This window comes from Aythya fuligula, chromosome 23 (assembly GCF_009819795.1).
Source record: "Aythya fuligula isolate bAytFul2 chromosome 23, bAytFul2.pri, whole genome shotgun sequence".
NCBI classification, from domain to species: Eukaryota; Metazoa; Chordata; class Aves; order Anseriformes; family Anatidae; genus Aythya; species Aythya fuligula.
This window is the reverse complement of record NC_045581.1, coordinates 3169376-3192027: the sequence shown is the minus strand read 5'-3', so window position 1 is coordinate 3192027 and position 22652 is coordinate 3169376. Positions and strand designations below refer to the sequence as shown.

Below are 22652 nucleotides of genomic sequence, written 5' to 3'. Positions count from 1 at the left end.
CAACTTTCCCTTTCCCTGGCTAAGGTCCCAGGGATGCTGTGCTCCAGCCCCGTCGCAGCGCTTCCCAAGGTGCCGTGCCAGGAGCGATAATCACCCTAAAACCCAAAGTCTCATTAAGCGGCAGGAGAGTTACAGGCTCCAACGCCCCTTTCCGTTGCATCTGCACTAAATCCTCATTTGCATTTAAATTACAAATGTCATTTGGGCCAGGCTTTGAGCGGCTGGGCTATTAAACTCAAACTGTATCTTGATGACCTGCGGCGGAGCCGCCTCGAGTGCCGCTGGTTTGGTGCGGAGCCGGGCTGCGTTCACCCAGCATGGGAGAGGTTGTCAGACCTTGAAGGTGGAACTGCAGCGATGCCTCGGTTCGGAGCAGGACAGAGGATACTGCTCACTCTGTATGGGACTTTTCCTTTGGGATTGGGGCATTGGCCCTGCACTCCCTGAAAAGAAAAATCCTGCTTTGTTTGAGCTTGGCAGCCTGGGTGGGAGATGCGGGGTGTGGATTCATCTCTGGGAAGCTGCTGTATGAGCCCCCTCGAGTGTTGTCTCTTTTACGCTTGCCTTCCACCACTGGAATGAAAGAATTGGGGTGAGCACCCCGCTCTGCCCCACAGGTGCTGGTTTTCCTCCCCACAAGGGTACCATGGGGAGCACAGCCCCTCCCCAACCACCAAACCCCCCAAAACGCATCCCTGCTCATTTTCAGCATCCGAAAATCAAAGGAGAGCTGGAACCTCTCGTCTCTCTCTTTTTTATTATTTAGAAAGCACGGATCCTATACAGCAATGCCAGCAAATCACGAGGACTGGGGGCGGTGGCTCAAGCAGGTCGAGGTCCGGGCAGGGGACCCGGCACCGTCCCTGCCCCGCGGCTGGGGCAGAGGGGATGGGGCTGGGGGGCGCGGAGCCGCTTCGGTTCCATGCACCTACAGAGAGAGGAGTTCGGGTACAGGGCTATGTATAAGCACACAGAGTGCCCTCCGAGCACCCAGCGGGGGCAGGATTGGGCCCCACTTTCTCGGGCTGCTTTTTGGGCAGGCGTCACTGTGAGAAGCAGGGTCAGCCCGCGGGTGCCTGCAGGGCGCTGCTGAGAGGTGCAGTTGGTTGGTGCTCCGGGTCTGTGTCACTCCCAAGTCTCACATGCAGCATTTGCCATCAGTGGTCCCTTTTCCCCACGGGTGTTCCTTTTTATTCAGCAAAACCTAAACTGAGAAAAGCCACGACCCCCCTGCAGCTGCCTGACTGCGGGAGCTGGGGCATTGTGGGGAACCTTCGCTAATCAGGGACAAAACCTTGGCACACATCAAGCTATCAACAAATTCACACCAACAACCTCTGCCTTTCCCTGTAAGCATCTGGGGTTTTCAGCTCCCAGCTCCTGGGGTGGAAACAGGGTTAAGTTTTTCCTCCACCTTCCATTTCTCCTCGTGCTCCTGCACCGCCCTGCTCTCGCTGCGTCCTGGCTCCAGCTCTGCCAGAGCGTGGGTGAGTTTAAAAAGTAATGACCACGAGCCTTTTAACCTGCTTTAAGGCCATCGCAGCGTGTTTTCCAGCAGGCTGAGTTTGGCAGGGCTCCCCAGATGGGAAGAAAGCCCTGTGGGGTGGGAAATGGTTCCCCTGCATGGTCACCTCCCCATGACACAGCACCCAGAGTCTCGTCCCTGTTTAGCCACTGCTGCCTTGGGAACTCTGCTCTTGGCACTGGTGTCTCCAGGGGACACCGAGGCACTGGCTATGGTGATGTGGGGTCATCTGATTTTTTGGGAGTATCCCCAAATTGAGCTCTCAAGTCGGATTTTAGCCTTATCCTGGAGTTTACGCTGAGATGCCCATTCTGCGGGGCAACCCCCCCTGCAGGGAATCCCCCTCCTGCAGGGACCTCAGCACAAAGCAGCTCCACACCAGGAGCCTTTTTCACCAGATGGGGCTGCGGCTTCTTCCCCCAAGGGGGAAGGAGGTGGAGAACTGAATTTGGCAATCTGCAACTGCTTCTGGACAGCTCAGCATCTCCTCTCATGGAGCCGAGGCTCACCCTTGTGGGATGTGTGAGAGCCTTTTCCTCAGGCAGGGAGGGATGCGTGGCAGAGGAGACGGATTGCTTGCGTGCCCCAGAGAGCCTTGATCTCAGATCCAAATGGGCAATTCTGCCCCATTTGGTCCTTTGAAAAAACAAATTTGCATCGGCTGCCTCGTCGGCTCTGCCTTCCAAACGGGAAGGCTGCAATTTGCACCAGCTCTGCAGCAAGGTAAGGCTGGTCCGGGGAGGTAATGGCCTTCATTAGGCTAAATTGATGCAACTGGAAAAAAACAGAGCCACCAGCCAGCCTCTCCTTCCAGCCCACGAGCCCCAGGTGCAGCCGGGTGCTCATCTGCTTCCTCCAGTAGCATCAATTTGCCCAATAAAAGCTATTACCGCTCCTCATGAGCCCCGTCCTTTGTGGGCCGTTTGACCTCATGGGCGCAGACGTGGCTGCGGGAAGGTGAGAGGAAGGAAGGGTTGCAGCTCCCAGGGACCTGTCTGTAAGCATTTAGCAGTGGAAATGCAGTCCAGAGCCCCCGGGGCCAGCACCACCACAGGATGTGTGCCCTTCGAGCTGCTGCTGGGAGAGCGGGACGGAGATCCGGGTGAGTGCCGAGCATGAAATGGCAAAATCTCTGCTTCTGGTCAGTCCTGGGGTTAATTTTCAGCACAGTGAAGGCAGGTGGCAAATCCTAAACTCTGCCTTGTGTATCTGTGGGTTTATAAACTGTCGGGGAGTTTATAAGGGCCGGGGAGGACGAGGGGCTGGATGTGCCACGCTCCCCAGCTGCGCGCCGGCACCGCTCATCCATCCTAATCATATTAGCGCTGCGAGAAACTCCCACGAATTGCTCCTGTAATGAAATCTTTCTTGGGCTTAATGTCTTTGGAGGCTGACGGAGGAGGAGCAGTATCCCATTGCCCTGCTAGATGGGGGGCTGGGGAGTTTGGCCCTGGTGTGTGGCAGCAGGGGACGTGTTCCCCTCCAGCCCCTGGTGGTGTCGGCATCGTGTCCGTGTGCAGGGCTGCCCTGGCTGCTCTTGGAGATCTCAGAATAATACAGCAATAATATTAACTGTCAACAGTCATCCTCCAGGGCCAGTTCTAGTTTGAGGGACTCCAGTAAACCAGTGGCCACCAGTGGATTTTCCTCTGGCCGTTCCCACCGGCTGGTGATGGCAGAAAGAAATCCCGAATGCTTCCAGGCACGCAGCAGATGGCTCCTTGCTGCTCGGTGAGTCCCCGTTCCCCCATCTTGGGTTAAAATAAATTCTTTGCAGCCAAATGCTTTCAGTCTCGGTGGCATCGAGCGACGCCGGGGCCAGCACGCTGCTACAGCTCCGTGGTGGTCACCTGGGTCACTTCGGAGCGCAGCTCGTCCCCCCCGCTGCCCCGCCACCGGCTGCCCACGGCTAGTCATGCCGGCTTGGTGCGGGCCTCGGAGGGGGTGCAGGTGGAGACCTGCTCCCGCACGGTGTTCCGGGCTCGGGAGAAGCTGTTCTGCTCCACGCGGGCTCGGAAGGGCAGGCAGAACTCTCGGAAACACCTCTTGAAGTTTTCATCCAGGAAAGCGTAAAGGACGGGGTTGAGGCTGCTGTTGGTGTAGCCCAGGGCGATGCAGAAATGCAGGCTGGCCACCACGTAGGGGTTCTTCTTGTCTATGTCCACCAGCGTCCAGACGATGACGAAGATGTGGATGGGCGTCCAGCAGATGATGAAGGCTGCCACGACCACCAGCACCATGCGCGTGATGCGCCGCAGGTTGCGGTCCTTCTCCTTGGAGCCCGAGAGGAGGCGGACGCTCTTCAGGCGCAGGATCATCAGCCCGTAGCAGATGGTGATGACCAGGATGGGGACCATGAAGGCGAAGATGAAGACGCAGATCTTGGTCACGGTGTCCCAGTAGATGGGAGGATCGGGAAACTGCAGGGTGCACAGCACCATCCCGTCTGCGGGAGAGAGAACGATGTCAAAGAGGGGTTAAAAAGGAGAGCAGAGAGTGTCTGCTGGGAATAGTCTGCTTCAGCTGCTGTGAGCATCTCCATCCTTGGTAAAAACACAAGGAGATGTGTGCCCACCTGCCAGCTCTTCACAGAGATTCCCCAGGAGCTGTGCCACCAGCCCTTGGGGTGCCCAAAGGATGCAGCAGGTACCAGGGACCCGTTCCCTGCAGAGCCTCCCGGGCCATCCCCACGCTGTCACCTCCCACCAACAGCACTGGACATGTCCCCGTGCCACCTGCTGGAACCTGTCCCCTTCCTCAAGCTGCTCAGAGCTTTCCTAGCAGCCAGGGTCTGGCCCCACTGAACAGGAGCTGCTGAGCGTGGTGTGGGCCAGCCGGGGACTTCGCAATAAATCCTGGGCATGGGCTTAGGCACCTGATTTGCACCCCAGAAGCGGGAGCTGAGGAGAGGCACTGGGGGAACTGGAGGTGGGGATGGGGCAGGACAGCTTCTGGGGCTGTTTCCAACCCTTTTTCCCATTTCCCAGGCAAGCTGGGAAGTGACACCATGACAATTTTCCATGGTCCCGTGGAGGGGTGACCTTCACTGAGCTCAAACCGGGGATGGGACCGGGTGGCTTGGGTTTGCCGGGACAGATGGCCCAGGAGGGGACCTTTCCCCAAAGCCACTTGCCTTTCGACTTGGTGACCGCCATGACCATGATGGGCACCCCGATGACGGAGGAGAGCACCCAGATGCAGACGTTGATGATCTTGGCCTTGGCCGGCGTGCGGAAATCCAAAGCCTTGACCGGGTGGCACACGGCGACGTAGCGGTCCACGCTCATCATGGTGAGGGTGAAGATGCTGGTGAACATGTTGTAGTAGTCAATGGAGAGCACCACCTTGCAGAGCAGCTCCCCGAAGGGCCACGTCTCCATCAGGTACTTGGCGCTCTGGAAGGGCAGCGTGCTGGTGGCCAGCGCGTCCGCCAGGGCCAGGTTGAAGATGTAGATGTTGGTGGCCGTCTTCATCTTAGTGTACCTGCGGTGGCAGAGACGGGAGCTTACAGGGGTTTGGGGCTGGCTCGTAAGGCTTGGGTGTGCACTCAGTGCTCTTAAGGATGAGATGTTGCCATCCACCCATCCCAAAAGCTTTAGAAACCACAAATATTTTTTGTTTTCATTTCCCATTGAGTTTCGAGGGGTTAAAAAGTATCGCTGAGCAAATGTGCCCATTTTGGGAAGGGTGAGGGACTCGCTGCTGTGTTGGGTGAAGCCAAGTGGAACCCTTCCCATGCAAGCCATTACCTGGCCAGGGAGTTGACAGGAGTTAAAAAAAAAAAAAAATACATAAAAAAAAAAAAAATCTGGATAGCTTTTCAGAGAAGTCTCTTTTCCAATTAAATCGATTTACTCCATTTCCCCGAATCAGTTGCACAATGTCCTTTACCTCCCGAAACCTCCTTTATCTGATTTTCCACCCAGTAAATCGTGATTATCTAGCTTGTTTCCCTGTTGAGTTTACTTGCAGAAATTGGATCGATTACCCCCGGAAACAGGCCATCTGGAAGCAGCTCCATGAGCCCGGCTGGAGCTGCTCGGTGGGAGCTTTTTGGGGGAAGCCTGGCTGCGTCGGGCTGTGCCCAGCCGGGCGATGCGGGGCCGTTCGCTGCCTGCACCCTTTGCTGGATGCCAGCCCTGGTCCTCCTCACACCATGGTAGGAGAAACACCTGGAGCTGGGTGCCAAGACCAGAAGGTCCCCAAAATCTGGAGGTCCCCAGGGGTCAATGCACTGGGGCTGGGTCGGGGCAGCTCACTGGGAGCCCCCCCAGTTGTTTGTGGGGTGCTGGGGTCAGGGCTGTGCCAGCGGCTCCAGCCCTTCCCGCATGCTCCCTTGCAGCGAGCCCCGTGGCTCGGAGCATCCTCCGCAGCCCCCAGCTCGTTTAGATGCAGCCTAATTAATTAACAAAAGTGTTGGCCTGGATGCCAGCTTCTCTGTGCTTGGGTGCCCTGCCTGCAGCGGGCACGGGGGGGGGTGGTCTGAGAGCAAGGGGGGGGCTGCGGCACTGCAGAGACCCCGGAGCGAATTTGGATCTGGTGTGCAGGGAGGAGATGGTGCTGGGTGAGTGTCAGGCTTAGCTTGTAGAAAGACCCCGCCGTGTGTTTTGGGTGCGTAGAGCAAATTGGGGAGGCATTCGGGGGGGGTGGAAGGGCTCCATCTCCTTTGGATGCTGCTTGGCTGGAGAGCAGCACACCGGCTCGCTGCATGGAGGATCAGCAGGGCTTTGGTTTGCCCTGCTGGGGGGGGCTCTGTACCCTCTGTAACATCCCGACCCAGAGCTCTTCCCCATGCTCCATCCCCACAGCTCAGCAGGGTGAGGGGAGCCCACCGGGGGGGCTGTGGGCCCCCAGTTCTGCTCCCCATGGAGCCAGGAGCTGCAGGAGTGGATCTGGTGGAAAATAGCAGCGAGCACATGTGGCCACTGGCCCCTTGCCCAAGGGGGGAGAACATCTGATTTGAATTTCTTTTTTAAACACAACATGAATTTGAAATTTCCTTGAAAAGTCCTGTTCAGTATTATTTCCCAGGGTCTTTTTTTTTTGTGTGTCTGTGTGTGTGAATGCATCTTTCCGCAAACTTTCATTCCAGGTTAAACAAAAACCTGAGCATTTTTGTCGTCATCAGGTGGGTTTTTTTTTTTTTGGCTCACCTAGGCTAAAAATAGCCGTTTCAGGTAGATTCGCACTTCTTTGATCTCTGCTTTCTGCGTGAAGTGGAAAATCCTTTGTGGGTGCCGTGCTCTGCCAGGCGCGCTCAGCAGCGCTGGGTCAGCGCTTCTGCAGCCCGCTGCCAGCTGTGCCAGGGCCACAACCCCCTCCCCAGCCACATGGGGCTGTGCTGGTGAGGCAAAGCAGCAAAGGGGGGGGGGCTCAAAAGGACCCCAGAGCTGGGATTTGGGGACAGGATTCGGCTTGGGACCCACTGGGGGGGTCCATCGTGTGCCCTCTCCCTAGGCTGCCCACGACACGGCTGCTCCAGGCAGAGCGCGGTGCCGCCTTGCAGCCGCCTGTGCTGATGGAGCTCCCGGGGCTGCCAAACCCATTGCAATTAAGCGAGTGCCTTGATTGGGAAGTTAGGCACTTGAAAGCAGCAATCTGGAAGGGCTGGAGGGAGAGAGGAGGCTTGTGTGAGGCGCAAGGGGCTGAAGCAGCAGCCGTACCGCAGGAGCGAGCCGGTGTCTGCGCTCCCAGCTTTCCCCGCAAGCTCCCCAAACCTCTCCAAACACCCAAGTAAAAGAGACCGCTTGCAAAACTTCTGGAGCTGCCAAAAAAACCCACTTTGGGCTGAAAGAGCCTGGTTTTAGGAAGCCTGTGCCCGGAAAAAGGATGCTCTGGCAGCGGGCACGGGAAGCTGTCGTCCGCTCTGGGCACTCGCACGCCTGAGTGTGCAGCTGCCAGTGACGTCCAGGGGTATTTTTAAAAGCCCTGACAATGCGCTGCTAATTGCATGGCGATTGCTGTCAGAGGGTGCTGGGGAGGCTGGGTGCTGGCTCTGAGCTTGTGTTTTGGCTGCCCTGGGCAAGAAGCAGTTTGATTTTTTGGCTGGGCTGGGTCCTTGGGGTGTGCAGTGGGGGTGGAGGGAAGGAGAGGGGTCTGATCCCAAGCCGTGCTGGGATCCCAATCTGATCCCATCTGATCCCGATCCTATCTTATGGCCTGATCCTGCAGGACATTGGGTGGGCTTCAGCAGGGGAACACAGTCCTGGAAAAAAAAAATCAAAGAGGGAGCAACTCTGCTCACGTAGCGAGTTGCTCCATCCTTCCTCTGCTCTCTGTTGCACACGCACAAATATCCAGGACCTCTGAGACCTTTCAATTTCGGGAGCCCAAGCGCCCACCTCGGCTTTCAGAAAAGGGCTCTCATGCAGATGAGCCCCTCAGAAACCCCACGAGGGCCCAGGCACGCGAGCAGCAGCCGGGGGGCTCGGAGGATGGCGATGGTTCATCCCCTCGGAGTCGCCCTGAACTGCAGCGTCAGCTGCCGGGGCGGCGAGCGGGGGGGCAGAAACCATGGAGATGGGGTCCCTACGTGAGTCAGGCTCCGTGAGCAGCGTGCAGCAATCAGGTTACTTAGCGAGTTAAATGACAGAGGATGGTGTTTGCACATTAAAGGCTTCTCCGTTTGCAGACGCCTTCCTTCCCCTCCAGCGGGCTGGAGGGGGTCTAACGGCACGCATCCTTCACCCTGACACCGGCCGTGCCGTGTGTGCCTGCAACAATTACTGTAATTTGCTTTATCTGGCCAGGGATGATTTTAGTGGATGAAAAATCCCTTCCGGGGCCAGGTTCCCAGCTCTCCGTCCTCCCTTCCCACCTCGGGGGCTGCAAAGAGGCAGCGGAGGCGCCCGAGGAGCTGGTGGGAGCTGGCTTTGTTCCGCAGGTGAGGATGCTCTGCACCTCCTGTGGCTCGCCTGCGTGCTGAGCCTGCTCGCTGCCGGCCCTCCTCATCCCTCCTCGATCCCAGAGCTGTTCCTCTTAGTTTTGTACGGGGTTTGGAGAGTGGGTCCCTGCTGCATGCCTGATTTCAGGGTGGGAACCTGCCCAGGAGCCAGGTGCTGACTTGGTGCAATGGTGGTTGTGTGCTGGGGGGGGCAGGAAATGGGGAAAAATGGGGAATTTCTTGCCAGCCCCGGGGGTCTTGTGGTTATTGTTCCTTATAAACTGCAGTTGGGGCTGCGTTAACCCCTGGTACCCAGGCAGGATCAGTGCGGGGCCGTTCCCCAGCAGGGAGGGAAGGGGTGTGCGGGGCCCTTGGTGCGCTCCTGGCTTTTCCCTGGGGTCCCCCCTGGCCAGCGGTGCCCCCCGTGCTCCCGAGGAGATTGCTGGTGGAGTAAGAGCATCTGGATCCGGCCCCGAGCAGCTCCTCTTGGACAAAGAGGTGTGGGCAGGGGACTTGGCACCGGGGTGGGGCTGTGGTTGGGGTGGGGGCAGCATCCGAGTGCGTCCCCCCCAAACACCGGCTCCCACGTCCCCCGTGCAGCCTTGTGCACGCGCCGTGGTTCTGCCTCTCGCACGGCATCGGGCACACGCACGGCTCCCCCTCACCCGGGCACCCCACGCACGCGTGTGCGCTCACACGTGCTCCTGACACACGTCACACACGTCCCTGCCGGGCACACCCAGCTCGGTGCTACCTGGGCGGGGGGGCGAGCCACGCAGGCAGCACCCGGGGCACACCCACCCTCACCCGGGGCACGCTCACACCCTGTGCACACCCGTGGTGCACGCTCACTCCCCATGCACACTCACTCCTGGTTCTCTCACACGTGGTGCACACCCAGCCCTGGTGCAGCCTTGCTCCTGTGGCCATCCCTTTCACCGTGCACACTCACTCCTGGTGCACACTCGCTCCTGGTGCATGCACACCCCCGGTGCACACTCACTCCCCATGCACACTCACTCCTGGTTCTCTCACACGTGGTGCACACCCAGCCCTGGTGCACACTCGCTCCTGTGGCCATCCCTTTCACCGTGCACACTCGCTCCTGGTGCACACTCACCCCTGCTACACGCACACCCCTGTTGCACACTGACTCCTGGTGCACGCACACCCCCGGTGCACGCTGCCCCCCCCGGCACCCTCGCCCGCCCCCTGCTCTCACCGGACGATGCCGTACATGACCAGGACGTTGCCCAGCAGCCCCACCACGCACACCACGGAGTACAGCGCCGTGATGACGATGGCGATGAGGATGGAGGTGGCGTCCTTGGCCCGCGGCTGCCCCGTGCCGTTGCCTCCGGGCCCGGGGAGGGGGACCCAGGCGGTGCCGTTGACCCAGGCCGTGGCCGGCTCCGTGGGGAGCTCCGTGGGCAGCTCCATGGCCCACGGGCGACCGCGGCCGCGCCGTGCCCGCTGCGCGCATCCGAGCGCCGCGGCTTCGAGCCCCGCTCCCGGCGAGCGCCGCCGCCTCCCGCAGCCGCGCGGCGGCCGGGGGCTGCCTATAAACGGCCCCGAGCCACGTGGGGACGGGGGCGGGCAGGGCCGACCCCCCCCCCCGTATCCCCCCCCTCTCTGCACGGCTCCTGCCTGCATCCCTACACCCCCCCCCGACCCCGCCTCTGTCCCTGCTCCTTCCATCCCGGTGCTTGTGACACCCCCTCGGTTCTTGTGTGTCCCCCCCCGTCCCTGTTACACTCCCCCAGTTCTTGTCCCCCCCCCTCCCGGTCCTTGCTCTCCCCCCAGTCCTTGCTGCCCCCCTCTGGGTCCTTTCCACCCCCAACGCGATCCATGCTCCCCCCCATCCCTCTCCTTGTTGCACCCCCCCCAGTTCTTACTGTCCCCCCCCCGTTCCTTTCGTTCATCCCCTCGGTTTTGCCCCCCCCCCCCCGCCCAGATCCCTGCCGCCCCCCGGGGCTGGGGGGCAGCGGGTGCTGTGCGACCTGCGGGGCTGCTTCAGTTTTCCTTTGTTTGGAAGACAGCAAAGGGGGGGGGGCTCCCTTATCCCCCCCCCCCCCCCATCTTCCCTCCCCCTGTTTTTTAAGAAATGAGGGGTTTGGGGGATGCTGCAGGGCGATTTGGGAGGGGTGCAGCGGGGTGGGGGCTTGGGGGAGGCTGAAGGTGGGACTTGGAGGATGCTACGGGGCAGATTTGGGTGGGGGGTGCTGGAAGCTGGGGGGCAAAGGTCTGCAAAGAAGGGGGCAGGAGTTTTGTGCTTCCTTTTGGCTCGGGGGGGTGCTGCAGGACGTGGAGGGAAAGCCTGGTACCGCTGGCAGCTGCTCCAGCCCCGGGGATGGGTTCTCATTCTGGGTGGCTCTCCGCGAGCACAAAGCGCCAGCGGTGCCAAAGCTTCCCAAAAAACACCTGGGAGGGAATCAACAGCTTCTCATTCACCCCACGGTTCGGATGGGAAATAAACAGCTCCCGGGCTGCTGTCTGGGGAGGCAGCCCCATGCACGTCCCTGCTGTGCTGCTGCTGCCACGGGCACGGGAGGAATTTGGGTGCTCACGAGCAGCCTGGGTGCAATCTGTGCTTCCTCACCGGGTCCTGAGTTTTGCATCCTGGCAGTGAGGGTCGCAGGGATGCAGCAGCCCCTTGGGTGCTTCCATCCCTGGGAGGGCTTTGCCAGGGGGCACCGAGAGCCCAGGCAGGGCAGAGGGATGCGTCCTGCCCATGCAGCTCCCCTGGGACGCGGTGTCCGAGCACTTTCCTGGAGCAGAAGCAGCCTCCTGGCCCCGGAGCAGCGCGGCAAGGCCCCGATGTGCACGGCTCTGACGCAGTTCAGCTCCTGATCTGTCCCAGTAAGAGGAAAGCACCGGGTCAGGGAGGGTGAAACCACTTTTAGCGGGGCTTCAGGGGAATGAGAAGTGCTTCGGAGGAGGGCTCGTCCCTTTGCTTGGCTCCCTGTGTGGCTGCAGACCCGGTGCTGACCCTTTTCCAGGGGGTTCTCTGCAAGAGAATAATCATCCTGGCAGGTTCAAGCAAATGCGTCCTCCTGGCTCAGCTCGGGCATTTTTATTTTTCAGCTGGAATGTTAAAAATAAACCCAGCGGATACATAAAACAAATTGAAAATCTTTAAAGGGCTTTACTGCTCATCCGCCCGGCTTCGGCTGTTGCTGCTCCGCTGGCCGAGCACCACGCAGGCAGGGCACGTGCCGCGGCTGTGGTCCCCAAAAGTGGGGAAACTGAGGCAGCAAGGGCACGTTGAAGGGGAGAGCACAGCCTGGCTGTCACCACGCATGGAGCATGAGGGCCATGCATGCGAAGGGAATGAGTCCTTGTGAGTCCTGACCCTGCTGCTGGTGCTGGTCCATCCCCACAGCCCCACACACTGCTTCTCTCCCCACCCCTAATTTTAGGGGTGCTGCTTTGTCCTGGGTCAAGTCCTGCTGTCATATGGGGATTGCTCCTCTCAGGATGTTTTCCGTGGCACCGCCTTAGCAGGATGCTGCCTCTGTGTCCCCTCCAAACAGCCCCTGCTTTGGGGGCTGAAAATCAAAGTGAAAATCAAACCGGCATGGGGGGAGCAATGGGGGGAGCGGTGCCTGGGGCTGTCAAGCAGCGGCTGAGGAAAATTCATGGTGCTCATCTGCTGGGCGAGCTGGGGTCCATCCGGGGGAATTTACAGCCACGACTGCTGGCGGCGGTGCTTTGATTTACTCCGAGGTTGCAATCTTGACAAAGCGTATTTCACCACGTGAAGACCCTCTTCCCCTCCGGAATTTATTGGTTTTCATTAAAAAGGCAATAAACAAAACGCGTGGGGGCCGTGAATCTGCTCTGGCAGGGCTCCAGCCCGAAGCCGTGGGCATCGCTCAGCCTCAGTGCCAGAGGCACGGCGAAAAAGGTTTCTGTCCCCAAGGTTTCCCAGCCTGGGGGGGCCCTGGGGGGGCCCCCATTGCACATTGCTGTGTCCCTGCTGGAGCTCAGCCTCACACCATGGCTCAGGCAGTGCCACGAGGGCTGCGCCCCTGTCCCCATGTCCCCAGAGCAGCGCAGCCACACAACGACCTAAACCCTGGTGTGGCAGCCGGTTTAAGTCCTGCTTGTGGCAATTCGGGGCTGTGACGCACAGGCAGGAAGCTCTCCTTTTTATTGCCTCACCCCTCCACTCCCCCCAGTGCTTGACGTCCCTTTTTGCTGGATTTCTGCCCCAAACTGTAGGTGCTGCTGGGCACCGTGGCCTGCCGTTTGGCTGAGAGGTGTTTTTGGAGAGATGTCACCGCTCGATGCACGGCCTTTCCCTGGCTTTTCCTTCAGTTTCCTTCCTGCCTCGCCTCCCGGTGATGCACAGGCAGGTTTGTGTTTTGCTGCTGAAGCAGATGTCGCTCAGACCCAGGGCTCAGCATCCACGATCGATGCTGCAGGGACAGGGACCGACGGTGACACCACTGCAGATGCTGGGACCTGGCCCCATGGCTCGCCGTGATCCTCCCCAAAGCCCTGGCATGAGCCTGTGCCGGATGGTACCCACAGGCACATCGGCATGCACAGTACCTGAAGACCTTTTCCTTCAGCTTTTTCTTTCTTTGTCTGCTTTCCTGCCTGCCCATTTGGTGATGCTCAGCAGCGTGTTGGCTGATGGAGCGCAGCAGCCCCGGGTGCCTGAGCTCGAGAGCAGCAGCAGCAAACGGTTCCGACCCTCAGCAAACCCACGGCACCAGGAGTCTGAACGAGATGCAGGTTGGGAAGCTTCCCAAATGTTTCATCTGCACCCTGCCAAGAGGGGGAACGTGGTTCCCAAGGCTCTGTTGCTTGCAGCAGGCACAACCCCTCCTGCAGGGAGGGCAGCGAGCGCGGCACCGCGCGGCACCGGCTCCTGTCGAGCCCACCAGCTCCTTCCCCTTCTGCTCAGCAAAGCTGTCTGCCCCCAAGGGCACGCTGTGGGGTCTGTGGCAAGCCCTAAAAACAGCAGGAAGCGTGGTGAGAGGAGACAAAGGACCGGGGGAACATCAGGCACGAGGCAGATGGGTTAGGCGAGCCGTGGGGGTTTGCAGATGGGAGGCTAAAGGCAGGACCTGGGCTCCGACAAGGCTGGGAACCCGGAGGGCTTGGCCCCTTCAGGCAGGCTGAAGGATGTGCTCGGGGCTTCTCTGTTCCTCTCATTGTGTCTGAGAAACCCTAGAGGTCAGCGGGATGGAGGCACGCAGAGCCCAGCTGCTGGTGAAGCCCCTTTGGGGGGGCTCTGTTTGCCCCCAGCTCCACTTCTTAGAGGTCTGCCCTGGGACAGGAGCAGGATCCCACCTTGGGGAATGGCAGCACACGAGCAGGACGGGCAGCACATCGCCCTGCAGGTCTCGGGGGAGCTTTGGGATTTGCAAGAAAGGGGCTGACCAAACCAGATGCCCCACGAGGGGAGATGAGCCCCGGTACCCAGCGCTGCCCCCCAGGGCTCAGCCCTTCCTCTCCCTGTGCCGGCAGCAGCAGGTAAATGTTCCTCGGAGAGGAAAGCAGGCGGGTTGGTGTGCTTTGTATTCCCACGTCAACAGCGCCGAGTGTTTTCATACCTTGCGGGGCAGCTGCTGGGAAAGAACAAAGCCTGCCTGCCAGGGGAGTTCAAATTAGCTGAGCTCCTTCCCTGCCTCGCCGCTGCGCTCGGCTGCGTGGCCGGGGGGATTTCTGCAGCGCTCCCCCTCCGTGCTGGGGTCTGCACCACGGTGGGGCTGGAGCTGGGGTCGGGGGATGATTTGGGAGCCCCTCGCTTGGTGCTGGTCCCCCCAGCTGCTGCAGAGCTCGGCGGTGTCCCTGATGCTGGCGGTGTCCCCAAGTCATCAGCTCTCGGTGGCGGTGCCAGCCCCGAGCCCCCTGCTCCCACCCAGAGCTGACAGATGCTGGGTGCATCGGGTGGGCCACCCTTACCCCCACTTTCCTTTAAAAATGCCTCTGTGGGTCGGCTCGAAATGCAGCTGATTGCTTTTTTGGAGGGGTCACCACCCCCCTTTTCCTTCACCACCCCCATGCCTGGCCCCATAGCAGGGGTGGGGACTCATCCAGCGCCCGGCTCATCCATCACAGCACTGCAGAACCCTGCAATCCCCACGGGAGCCTTTTTCTTTTTTTCCTGATTGTTGCATATTTAGGTATTTTCACCCCTCCCACACCCACCCAGAGCCGCCTGCGGCTGACAATGGAGCATTGATTGGAAACTGGCAGCGTCTGCCTGGCTTTCGGGGGGCCCGGGCTGTCCTCCCCCCGCGTGCGCTCGCGTCGCCGCTTCGCTTTCCATCGGCGGCGCGTCGGGAGTGCTAACAACCAGTGAGTCAGCTCCATGCAGCATCCCGGGGAGGGGGGGTCCGGGCAGGATGCTGCTTCCAGATGCTGCTGGGATGGAGGAATTAGGGCTGCTGGGAACGGGAGCCCCCGGCTTGCAGGAGAACCCCGAGATGATTGTTTTTTATGGGGACCAGGTCCCCTGGGGTGCGCGGTGGCTGTGACGTGGGGACTGCCCCTCCTGGCCCCCTGTGGCACGCTGGAGGGACGAGGGAGCTGTGTGCAGGCACATGCTGCACAGCCTGGGGTGGGAAGGAGTTTTATGGCCAGGATCCCAAAGGAACAGGGTTGTGTTTGTCCATCTCCCTCTGGCTCCACGGGGGATTTGCAGGTGCCCCTTGCTGTGCACCGGGGCAGGAACCTGTTAGACCCCTGGGTTACCCCATTCTGGTCATGGAGGAGGCAATTTTCCTTCTCAGTATACAAAACTTTTGCTTTTTCTGCAGCTTTGCACCTTCTGCCCATGCTGCCCAGGTAGCAGGATGCTCAGCTTTGTCCCCACAGCCCTTTGCTACCCCTGGCTGGGGACCTGTTCCTGTCCCCTCCCAGGTGGCTTCTTGGTCCCTCCAGCCAAGACACGGCCACCACGGGGACACCCAGCCCTGCCCCATCCTCAGCCTGTGGGCCCACCGAGCTCTCTCGGGGAAGGAGGGGATGTCGGCTTCGATGCTGGGAATCCAGGTCAGCGCTAACCCAGATAAAATCCCACTGCTCTCAAATTGAGTGGGCTCAGCCCAGCCCTGCTCCCACAGCACCGCTTTGACGTCTCCGTGCTCTGGGCACAGACCTCAGCTCTCCCCTTTACTTATTCCTGTGCCCCCAAACGTGTTCCCTGCTCCATCGGGATGAGTCGGTTGGGGTTGGGACGAGGAGAAGCGTGGTGTGCAGGTGGAAAAGCCCCGGAGGTTTGGCTGCAGCTTGTGTTTGGGCTGCGGGATGGAGCGCTGCGTGGCTGGCAGCCAGGGGCATCAGCATCAGGCGCCGCACCAAGAGCTCCTGGCTCTCTGCCTTCGTGCCAGGCGGTCCCTGCAGAGTGCCAAGATGTGGAGAAGGTCAGGGGAGCGGCGGCTGGTGCTTAAGAGGGTGCCTGATAGGGCTGACTCAGGCTCTGCTCCCTTCCCGGGGCTGTGGCAGGCGCCAGGAGCTCGGGCAAGGTGATCTGGGGCTTGCTGCAGGGAACGGGGCTGCAGCAACCCTCACCTGCATGGTTCCTGTCCCCAACCTTTCCTGGGGAAAGCATCGCTTGGAACAGCTCAGCAAAGTGTTGGGGTTTTCCCTCAGCACTCAGACCAAGCCCCAAGGGGCTGGGAGCTGGAATCCAGAGCCAGGCTTGGCCAGATCCCAAGCAAGAGCTGAGAGCATCGGGATATTGGTGCCAGCCCTGCTGCCTCTCCCAGTAAATTGCTGCATGAAACATGGGAAGCTCCACTTCTAGGGCCATGGCCCCGCTCCCTCCAGCACGGGGCTTCCTCGGGGCTTAGCTCCCGTGGTGCTGGCACCGGTATTTTGGTATTTCCTGAGGGAGAGCAGGCACCAGTGCGGGTGGGCAGAGCCTTCTTCCTCCCTCCTGCTCCCCGAGGCCATCCCAGCCCCACACCAAGCCGGGGACAGACTCGTGCCCAAGGCCCCCAACCCTGCCCCCATCCCTGTCCCCATCCCTGTCCCCATCACCAGCCCCATCACCATCCCCAGCCCTGTCCCCATCCCTGTCCCCATCCCCAGCCTCAGCCCTGTCCCTGTCCCTGTCCCCATCCCCTTCCTCTGCACACCACAGCCCCAGGGGAGGCTTTTGCAGGGGAGATTTATTCTGGTTTTTATTTTCTGGAGAGCCCTTGCCGGGCTGAACGCCTGCAGGTCCCAGCTGGCCGGTCCCCAGGGAGCCGTCGGCCAGCCCAGCCTGCGCTTAAATAAAGAATAGTAATGAGGAGAAATTGAAAGCGGCGATTTAATGATCAGAGCATCTCTTCTTGCCCATCTATCCGTCCGTCCACCTAAATATAGACATACATACATTGTCTACACACCAAATGCCAGCATCCCTGCTCAGAGCCAGCTGCCCGATTGCCACGTGAAGTGGCTGAGAGCCAAAGACAAGTATTTAAAAGCCACATTAAGCGACCGATGCCTAAAGCCCTGAAGGAAGCACTCTCTTGATAGGTGTTTATTTGTTGAAGAGAGGAAAGCAGGCCAGAAATATATATTTTTTTTTCCCCTCTGAGGTTCTGACTGCTGTGGTTTGGGGCTGGATTCGCATTTGATGTGCAGATCCCTTCCTTGTGGAAACTGTCCCTGCACATCCAGCAGTGCGGGTGGACCATGGAGGGCACAGGCTTGGCTAAAATTAGGTTGATTTAAGGTTTTTCAAGATTTTTATTTTTATTTAACACTCCCATGCAAAGGCAGCTGGGCATTCCCCATGGTATGGGGCACACAGGGGGTGCTGCAGGTTTGGGTGCTCCCGGCACCCTTGCCCCATGCCACCGCCGGCTTTGCTGCCAGGGGACAAGGGGCAGCAGGAGGGGGACACAAAGCTCCTGGTCCCCTCTCGCAGCCCTCCTGGGCTTCACCCTCACTCCAGCCTCGGTGCAAGGGCAGCTTTTAGCTCCTGGAGCACGTTACAGCCGAGCCAACCCCCGCGGCAGGAGCGGTGGGAAAGGGATGGAGCGAAAGCAGCAGACATCTGTCAGCCCTCCCCACACCACGATGGCAGGCTTGGAACCACACTGCCAGGACAAAGACAGGAATTGGGAGCAATTACAATAGCACAAGGCATGCACAGTGACCTACAAAGTGCCTGAGCCCCTGTGTGCACGGCTGAATGACCACGGGCAGGAGTGATACCGAGGCTGGAGCGCGGCGGTGCCAGCCTGTAGCCACCTCCATGGCACTGTTCTTTCCCCCATTGTAATCCAAGCTCTAGTTAAGGGCCTCACGTTGCTCCAGGAGAGGTTTAGATTGGACACTTGGAAAGATTTCTTCACAGAGAGAGTGGTCAAACATCGGGACATGGAGTCTCCATCCCTGGAGGCGTTCAAGGGGATGTGGCACCGAGGGAGGTGGTTTTGTGATGGGGCATCAGCAGCAGGCCAGGCTGAGGGCTGGGTGTGATGATCCTGAAGGCTGTGTCCAACCTAGATATGATCCTAACCAAACCCATCTTCACGAGAGGCACCAGGGCTCCCCCCTTTCCAACCAGTTGTGCCCCCTGGAGACCACCTGCCTCCAGGGAGCGATTTTTGGGGACCCCATGAAAGCAGGCAGCATCAAGGGAATCCAAGCGTCTTCCCAGGAGGCAGCACCCGCCAGCCCCATCCCCCTGCACGCACAGCCCCATTTCCAGGGGAATAAATCCGCTGATAATTGTGCTCCATTAACAGCTCGAAATATTCCCCCGCTCCCAGGGCTCCGCTAAGCGATTCCCTCGCTGCTCGCCAAGCAGCAAGCGCAGCCCCCCCGAATTCATGGCACGGCAGCGCTGTGGCCTTGAGGCTGGAGCTGTGGGCGGGTGGCAAAGGGACGTTTTCCCCTTGCCGTAGCCAAGATACCTTATGAGCAGAGCAATTTTTCTCTCGCCTCGTTCCCCTCCTTCCCTCTGTATCCAAGCGCATCCTCGGAGGGCCGGGATGAGTCACTGCAGCGGCAGCAATGTGAGGGCATCAGCACACGATTCCTCCAGGGACCTTGGGGCTCAGCAGCTCCCTTCACCGGGAGCTTTTATGCTAAGGGCAGCTCTGCTGCCCCCAGGAAATGCCAAGCGGATGGGCAGAGGACTCAGGGGACAGCCCCTGGTGGAGCTGGCTGCTGGCCCCAGCAGGTGAAGCGGGGACCGGAGGGATGCTCATGGACACATCGAGTGCCACGAGCGGAGCAGGATCGTGTCCCTCCCACCGCAGCAAACAGGAGCCCGGCCGCCCCTTCAGCCGCAATCCCTGAGCAGCAGTGGCTGCAGTTAACTCGCTAATTACATGCCCTGCACGGCCAGGCTGCTTTGCAGAGTGCAATTAATTAGCATTTGCTTCCCTGATGGTCGCTGACCCTGCCAGAGTCGGGAGTAAATTGGCTGCTGTGGGTAATGGCTTTGCTGCGCGCGGCTGGCGGCGGTGGCGCAGCTCCTGGGCAATCACTGCCTTGCAGGACGAGCTATTTATATTTCCACTTCTCAAGTCAAGGCAGCTTGCTGGAAGAATGCGGCCTCGTGTGCCAGCTGCTCGTGGCTTTTGGGCTCGTTCGGACCTTGGAGGAAAGGGGCACAGAGTTGTGGGGACACCCTGGGGCACTTTGTGCCAAAGCAGAGGGTCAGCCAGGTGCTGTGCGTGGCCAGGAGGTGCTGGGATGGTGCAAGGATGCTTTGGGGATGTTGGAGACGGGCAAACCAGGCTGGAAAACGTGCAAATATAATTTCCCTTCTGCAGCACAAACCCTGAGCTATCAGACAGGTGGGACGCAGAGCACCAGGGCATGGGAACCTCGGGGTGTGCTCCCAGCCCCTGCTCCATCCCCTCTGCCCTGCTCCTGCCCCAGGAGTCGGCGCCTGGCCTCGGGCAAACGGCACTAATTCAGAGCACATCCAGCCCCTGCTCTTCCTGGGAGCCGTGTGGCACTTCATTAGATCACTAAAGATTAATCTGCCGCTCATAATTGCCAAGTGCCTGAGAGCTCCTGGCAGGGAGGAAAACAAGTGTCAGGCGAAGAAGCCACCACGGGCTTGTTTTTGCCTTTGTTATTTAGGTCGTTTTACTGGTGCGGGGAGTGCAGGGATGGGGATTGAGCTGTCTGGGGAGAGCAAGGGGCATCTGCTTAATTTCTTGGGGTGTTTCTCTCGTTGCTGCTGGGATGTGGAGAGGGGCACAAGCTGGTCCTGGTCCTGCAGGACAAACAGCCCCCATGCACGACCACGGACCCGAAGCAAGAGCGGTTTCCATCACTGCCACCTCCGTCCCCCTGGACCCAGGAGGGAAGAGCGCGTGGCTGCGGAGGGAACGCAGAGCAGCTCATTTCCAGGGCGTTTTTTTTTGGGTTGTTCCTGGGGCTCGCTGCTCGGTTCCTCCTCCTCTGCCTCTTCAGCTGAAGGAGGGAAAAAAATATCCCTGCCGAGAGCTGTGATTTTAGGAAGGCTGAGATCAAAGCGCTCTGCAGACTCAGCAAACCTTGGCTAGGAAATAACAGGGCACCGAGTTGTCTTCGGGAAAAGTCACATCCTGTAATTTTCCATGCAGCTTGTTTCATCCTAGAAGCAAAGGTTTGGGTCCAGTTCAGTCTCCGCTGATGCATTTAATCACCAAAAGGCCTGGGGAGAGGCAGGGGGTGATTTTAGGGCACTGCATCCCCGCAGCTCAACGAACCATTTCCCTCTGCTGGATTGTAAAGGTTGCAGGTGACAGAGTGATTGTTTTTTCCTACATTTTTCAATAAAAATAAAAAAAGAAGAAGAAGAAGAAATGCCCTCCAGCCCCTGTCAGTGGCTTTGCTCCATGGGTTTGGGCTGGGGCACCCAGCCCCAGGCTGAGCACAGAGGTTGGGTGGTGGAAGCGGAGACCTTTGGGGTTTTTGGGGCTGAGCTTTGCTTTTGCCCTTGCCTGGCTGGGGCGGTGGGGGCCGTACAATGGGGAGAAAACGGGGTCGGGGGTGTGGAGCCTCTCCAGCAGGGCTGCTTTGGGCGATCACGGTGTTGTTCTTGGAGCTGCTGCAGAGCAGCTGATTCACTAAAATCAGAGCAGAACAATGAAGGAGAAGGGAAATTGCTCATCTTGCATCACAGCCCAGCGCTGGAGCAGGCACTGAGAGGCTCAGTGATTTATTTTTTTTCCTGCTTTATGCATATTTGTGCATTTTTTCAGTGCCTGGGAAGTCCTGTGTGATTGCACCGTGTCCCTCTGGCAGGTATTTAGGGACCTGCTGCACCTCCAACACCCCGGACCCATGGGTCCGGCCCCACTGAGGCCAAATCCCCGCTCCCCAAACCCAGAGTGCAGGCAGCAGGCACCTTGTGCTGGAGAAAATAGAGCTTTGGGTGCAATTAAAGCAAAAATAAAGCTCTCCTCATCCAAGCAGCTGCATGCTGGGCTGTCCCCACCCTGCACACGCGGTCCCCGCACCGCCGAGCATCCCCCTGGGGACGCCAAGGCAGGAGCAGTGCGCTTCTCCCCAGGGAGACAAATCCCCTCTCCTGACAGCAGCCAAGCAGCGAGGCCGTGCAGATAAATATTGCATGTGGCTTCGGAGAGCTGGTGAGGCAGCCAGCACCTGTGCTGGGTGGGTAATTACAGATCGATCCCTCGGCTTGATGAGGAAGCTGCTCGGCCCGGGGACGGGGCATGTCTGTGGGTACCCGTGGGGAAAAGCCTCTGGACCTTAAAGGAGAGAGGAAATGCTGCTGGAGCTGTGGGTGAACATCAGGGGGGTTTCAGCCATGCCAAGGCTCCTGAGCTGTCCCCTCCTACTGGGTGCCAGCCCCCAGGTCCTCACCCTGCACCGAAACCCCAGCGGTGCCTTAGCTCACCCCGTGTGTCTGATGGCCACCCCGAGCCCCAAAGCTGCAAATCGCAGCACGACCTCTCCAGAAACACATCTGGGGAGGGGACAAAAAGCCAAAATGGGGACAAGGGGGTGGCGGGGACATTCCCGGAGGAGCAGGGGCACCCAGACACGATTCATCCCCAGCCTCTCCAACCCGTTTCCAAGAAACCCGGGTGTGCTGCAAGCCCTGTTCGAGATCTCCCTACCTCTCTGCTCCAGCCCTGCGGCTGGGCACCCACCGGGCGCGAGGACCGGGGATGGGGTTGTCATGGAAACCGCCAGCACTGATTTTTTTTTTCTTTCTTTCTCTTTTTTCTTTTTGTCAAGGCTGGAAAAAATGCGGGGGAGAAGGGCAGCATCGCCGCCGGGATGTGCTGCAGCGTTGCGTCTCCGGAGCCGTGCTGGTCTCCAGGGATCTCAGCGCCCATCGCGGTGGTACAGCCCTGGGGGGGGATGTGATGCGTTTTTGGCTCCCCCCGGATGTGCCCCAAAATGTGAGCTGGGCAGGGCAGGGCAAGCAACAGCAGCTGGTGCCTGAAGCTGTGGCTGCAGCCCTCAAGCCCTGATAAAAAGGCAACAGGAGCGCCCGTCCCCCCAGAGCTGTGGGGTTTCTCTCCCCTTCTAAGCAGGCTGGGGGATGTGGGGGGCAGAGGGGAAAGCCCCAGGGATGTCACCTCGTGGCCCTAAGGGGGCTCAGTGGGTGACACGGACCCTGCCTGGGCTCAGATGGATCCCAAATGCCATGGGTGTGGGGAGCAGTGCTTTGGGCACCGGGTTTTTCCAGCACAGCCAGGTGCTTACAGCATCCCCCGGCTCAGGTCGGAGGCTCGGCCCTGGGGACTGTCCCCAGGAGCCACCCAGAGCCCATTGCAACCCTGCAGGCTGCCAGAGGGACCCCCACTGTCCCTTGCCCCAGTGAGTGCCCCCCAACACCCCCCAGAGCCCCAGTGACCCCCAGCCCTGTCCCCATCTCCCCCCTGCGCACCGCGGGTCCCCGTGCTCTCAGCTGGCCCCACTCCACTTCACAAAGCACCCGGCTCCCCAGGGGCCGAGCAGCTGCCCGGGGGTTATTTACAGCCCACTTCGTGCCTCCAAACGGGAATTTCGAGCAGAGCCCTTGCAATAAATCCTTTGCCTGTGTCCCCCCCCCCCCTCCCCTCCAAGGCGCTGCCGGGACGCTCGGTCACGTCCCTGCAGGACAGACGGACGCAGGTGGGTGCCAGGGCTCCGTTAGCCTCTTGGAAATTAATTTGGAGCCAGGCTCCCTCCGGTACTGCTCAGGCAGCTTTGGGGCCGAGGCAATGCCCAGAGGTAAAGCACCAGGAGGCACGGGGATGGATCCAGCACGAAGGATCCAGCCAGGAGCGAACGGCACCACGACAGCCCCCAGCTCAGCAC

General features: G+C 59.7%; 1 protein-coding gene across 1 annotated transcript; it reads right to left on the bottom strand.

The window, feature by feature from the left end:
* Positions 1-798: 798 nt before the first annotated feature.
* OPRD1 (opioid receptor delta 1) lies at positions 799-9848 on the bottom strand. Its single transcript, XM_032202073.1, has 3 exons — positions 9631-9848; positions 4659-5008; positions 799-3971 (listed from the first exon to the last, which is right to left on the bottom strand). The coding sequence occupies exons 1-3, from the start codon at positions 9846-9848 to the stop codon at positions 3439-3441; spliced, it is 1101 nt and encodes a 366-aa protein (XP_032057964.1). The 3' UTR covers positions 799-3438.
* Positions 9849-22652: the final 12804 nt, after the last annotated feature.

Coding starts and splice junctions, on each gene's coding strand:
- OPRD1 (XM_032202073.1), bottom strand. CDS start 9,848: ATGGAGCTGCCCACGGAGCTCCCCACGGAGCCGGCCACGGCCTGGGTC. Junction 5,009..9,630: donor GTCATGTACGGCATCGTCCG/GTGAGAGCAGGG, acceptor CTGCCACCGCAG/GTACACTAAGATGAAGACGG. Junction 3,972..4,658: donor GGCGGTCACCAAGTCGAAAG/GCAAGTGGCTTT, acceptor TCTCTCCCGCAG/ACGGGATGGTGCTGTGCACC.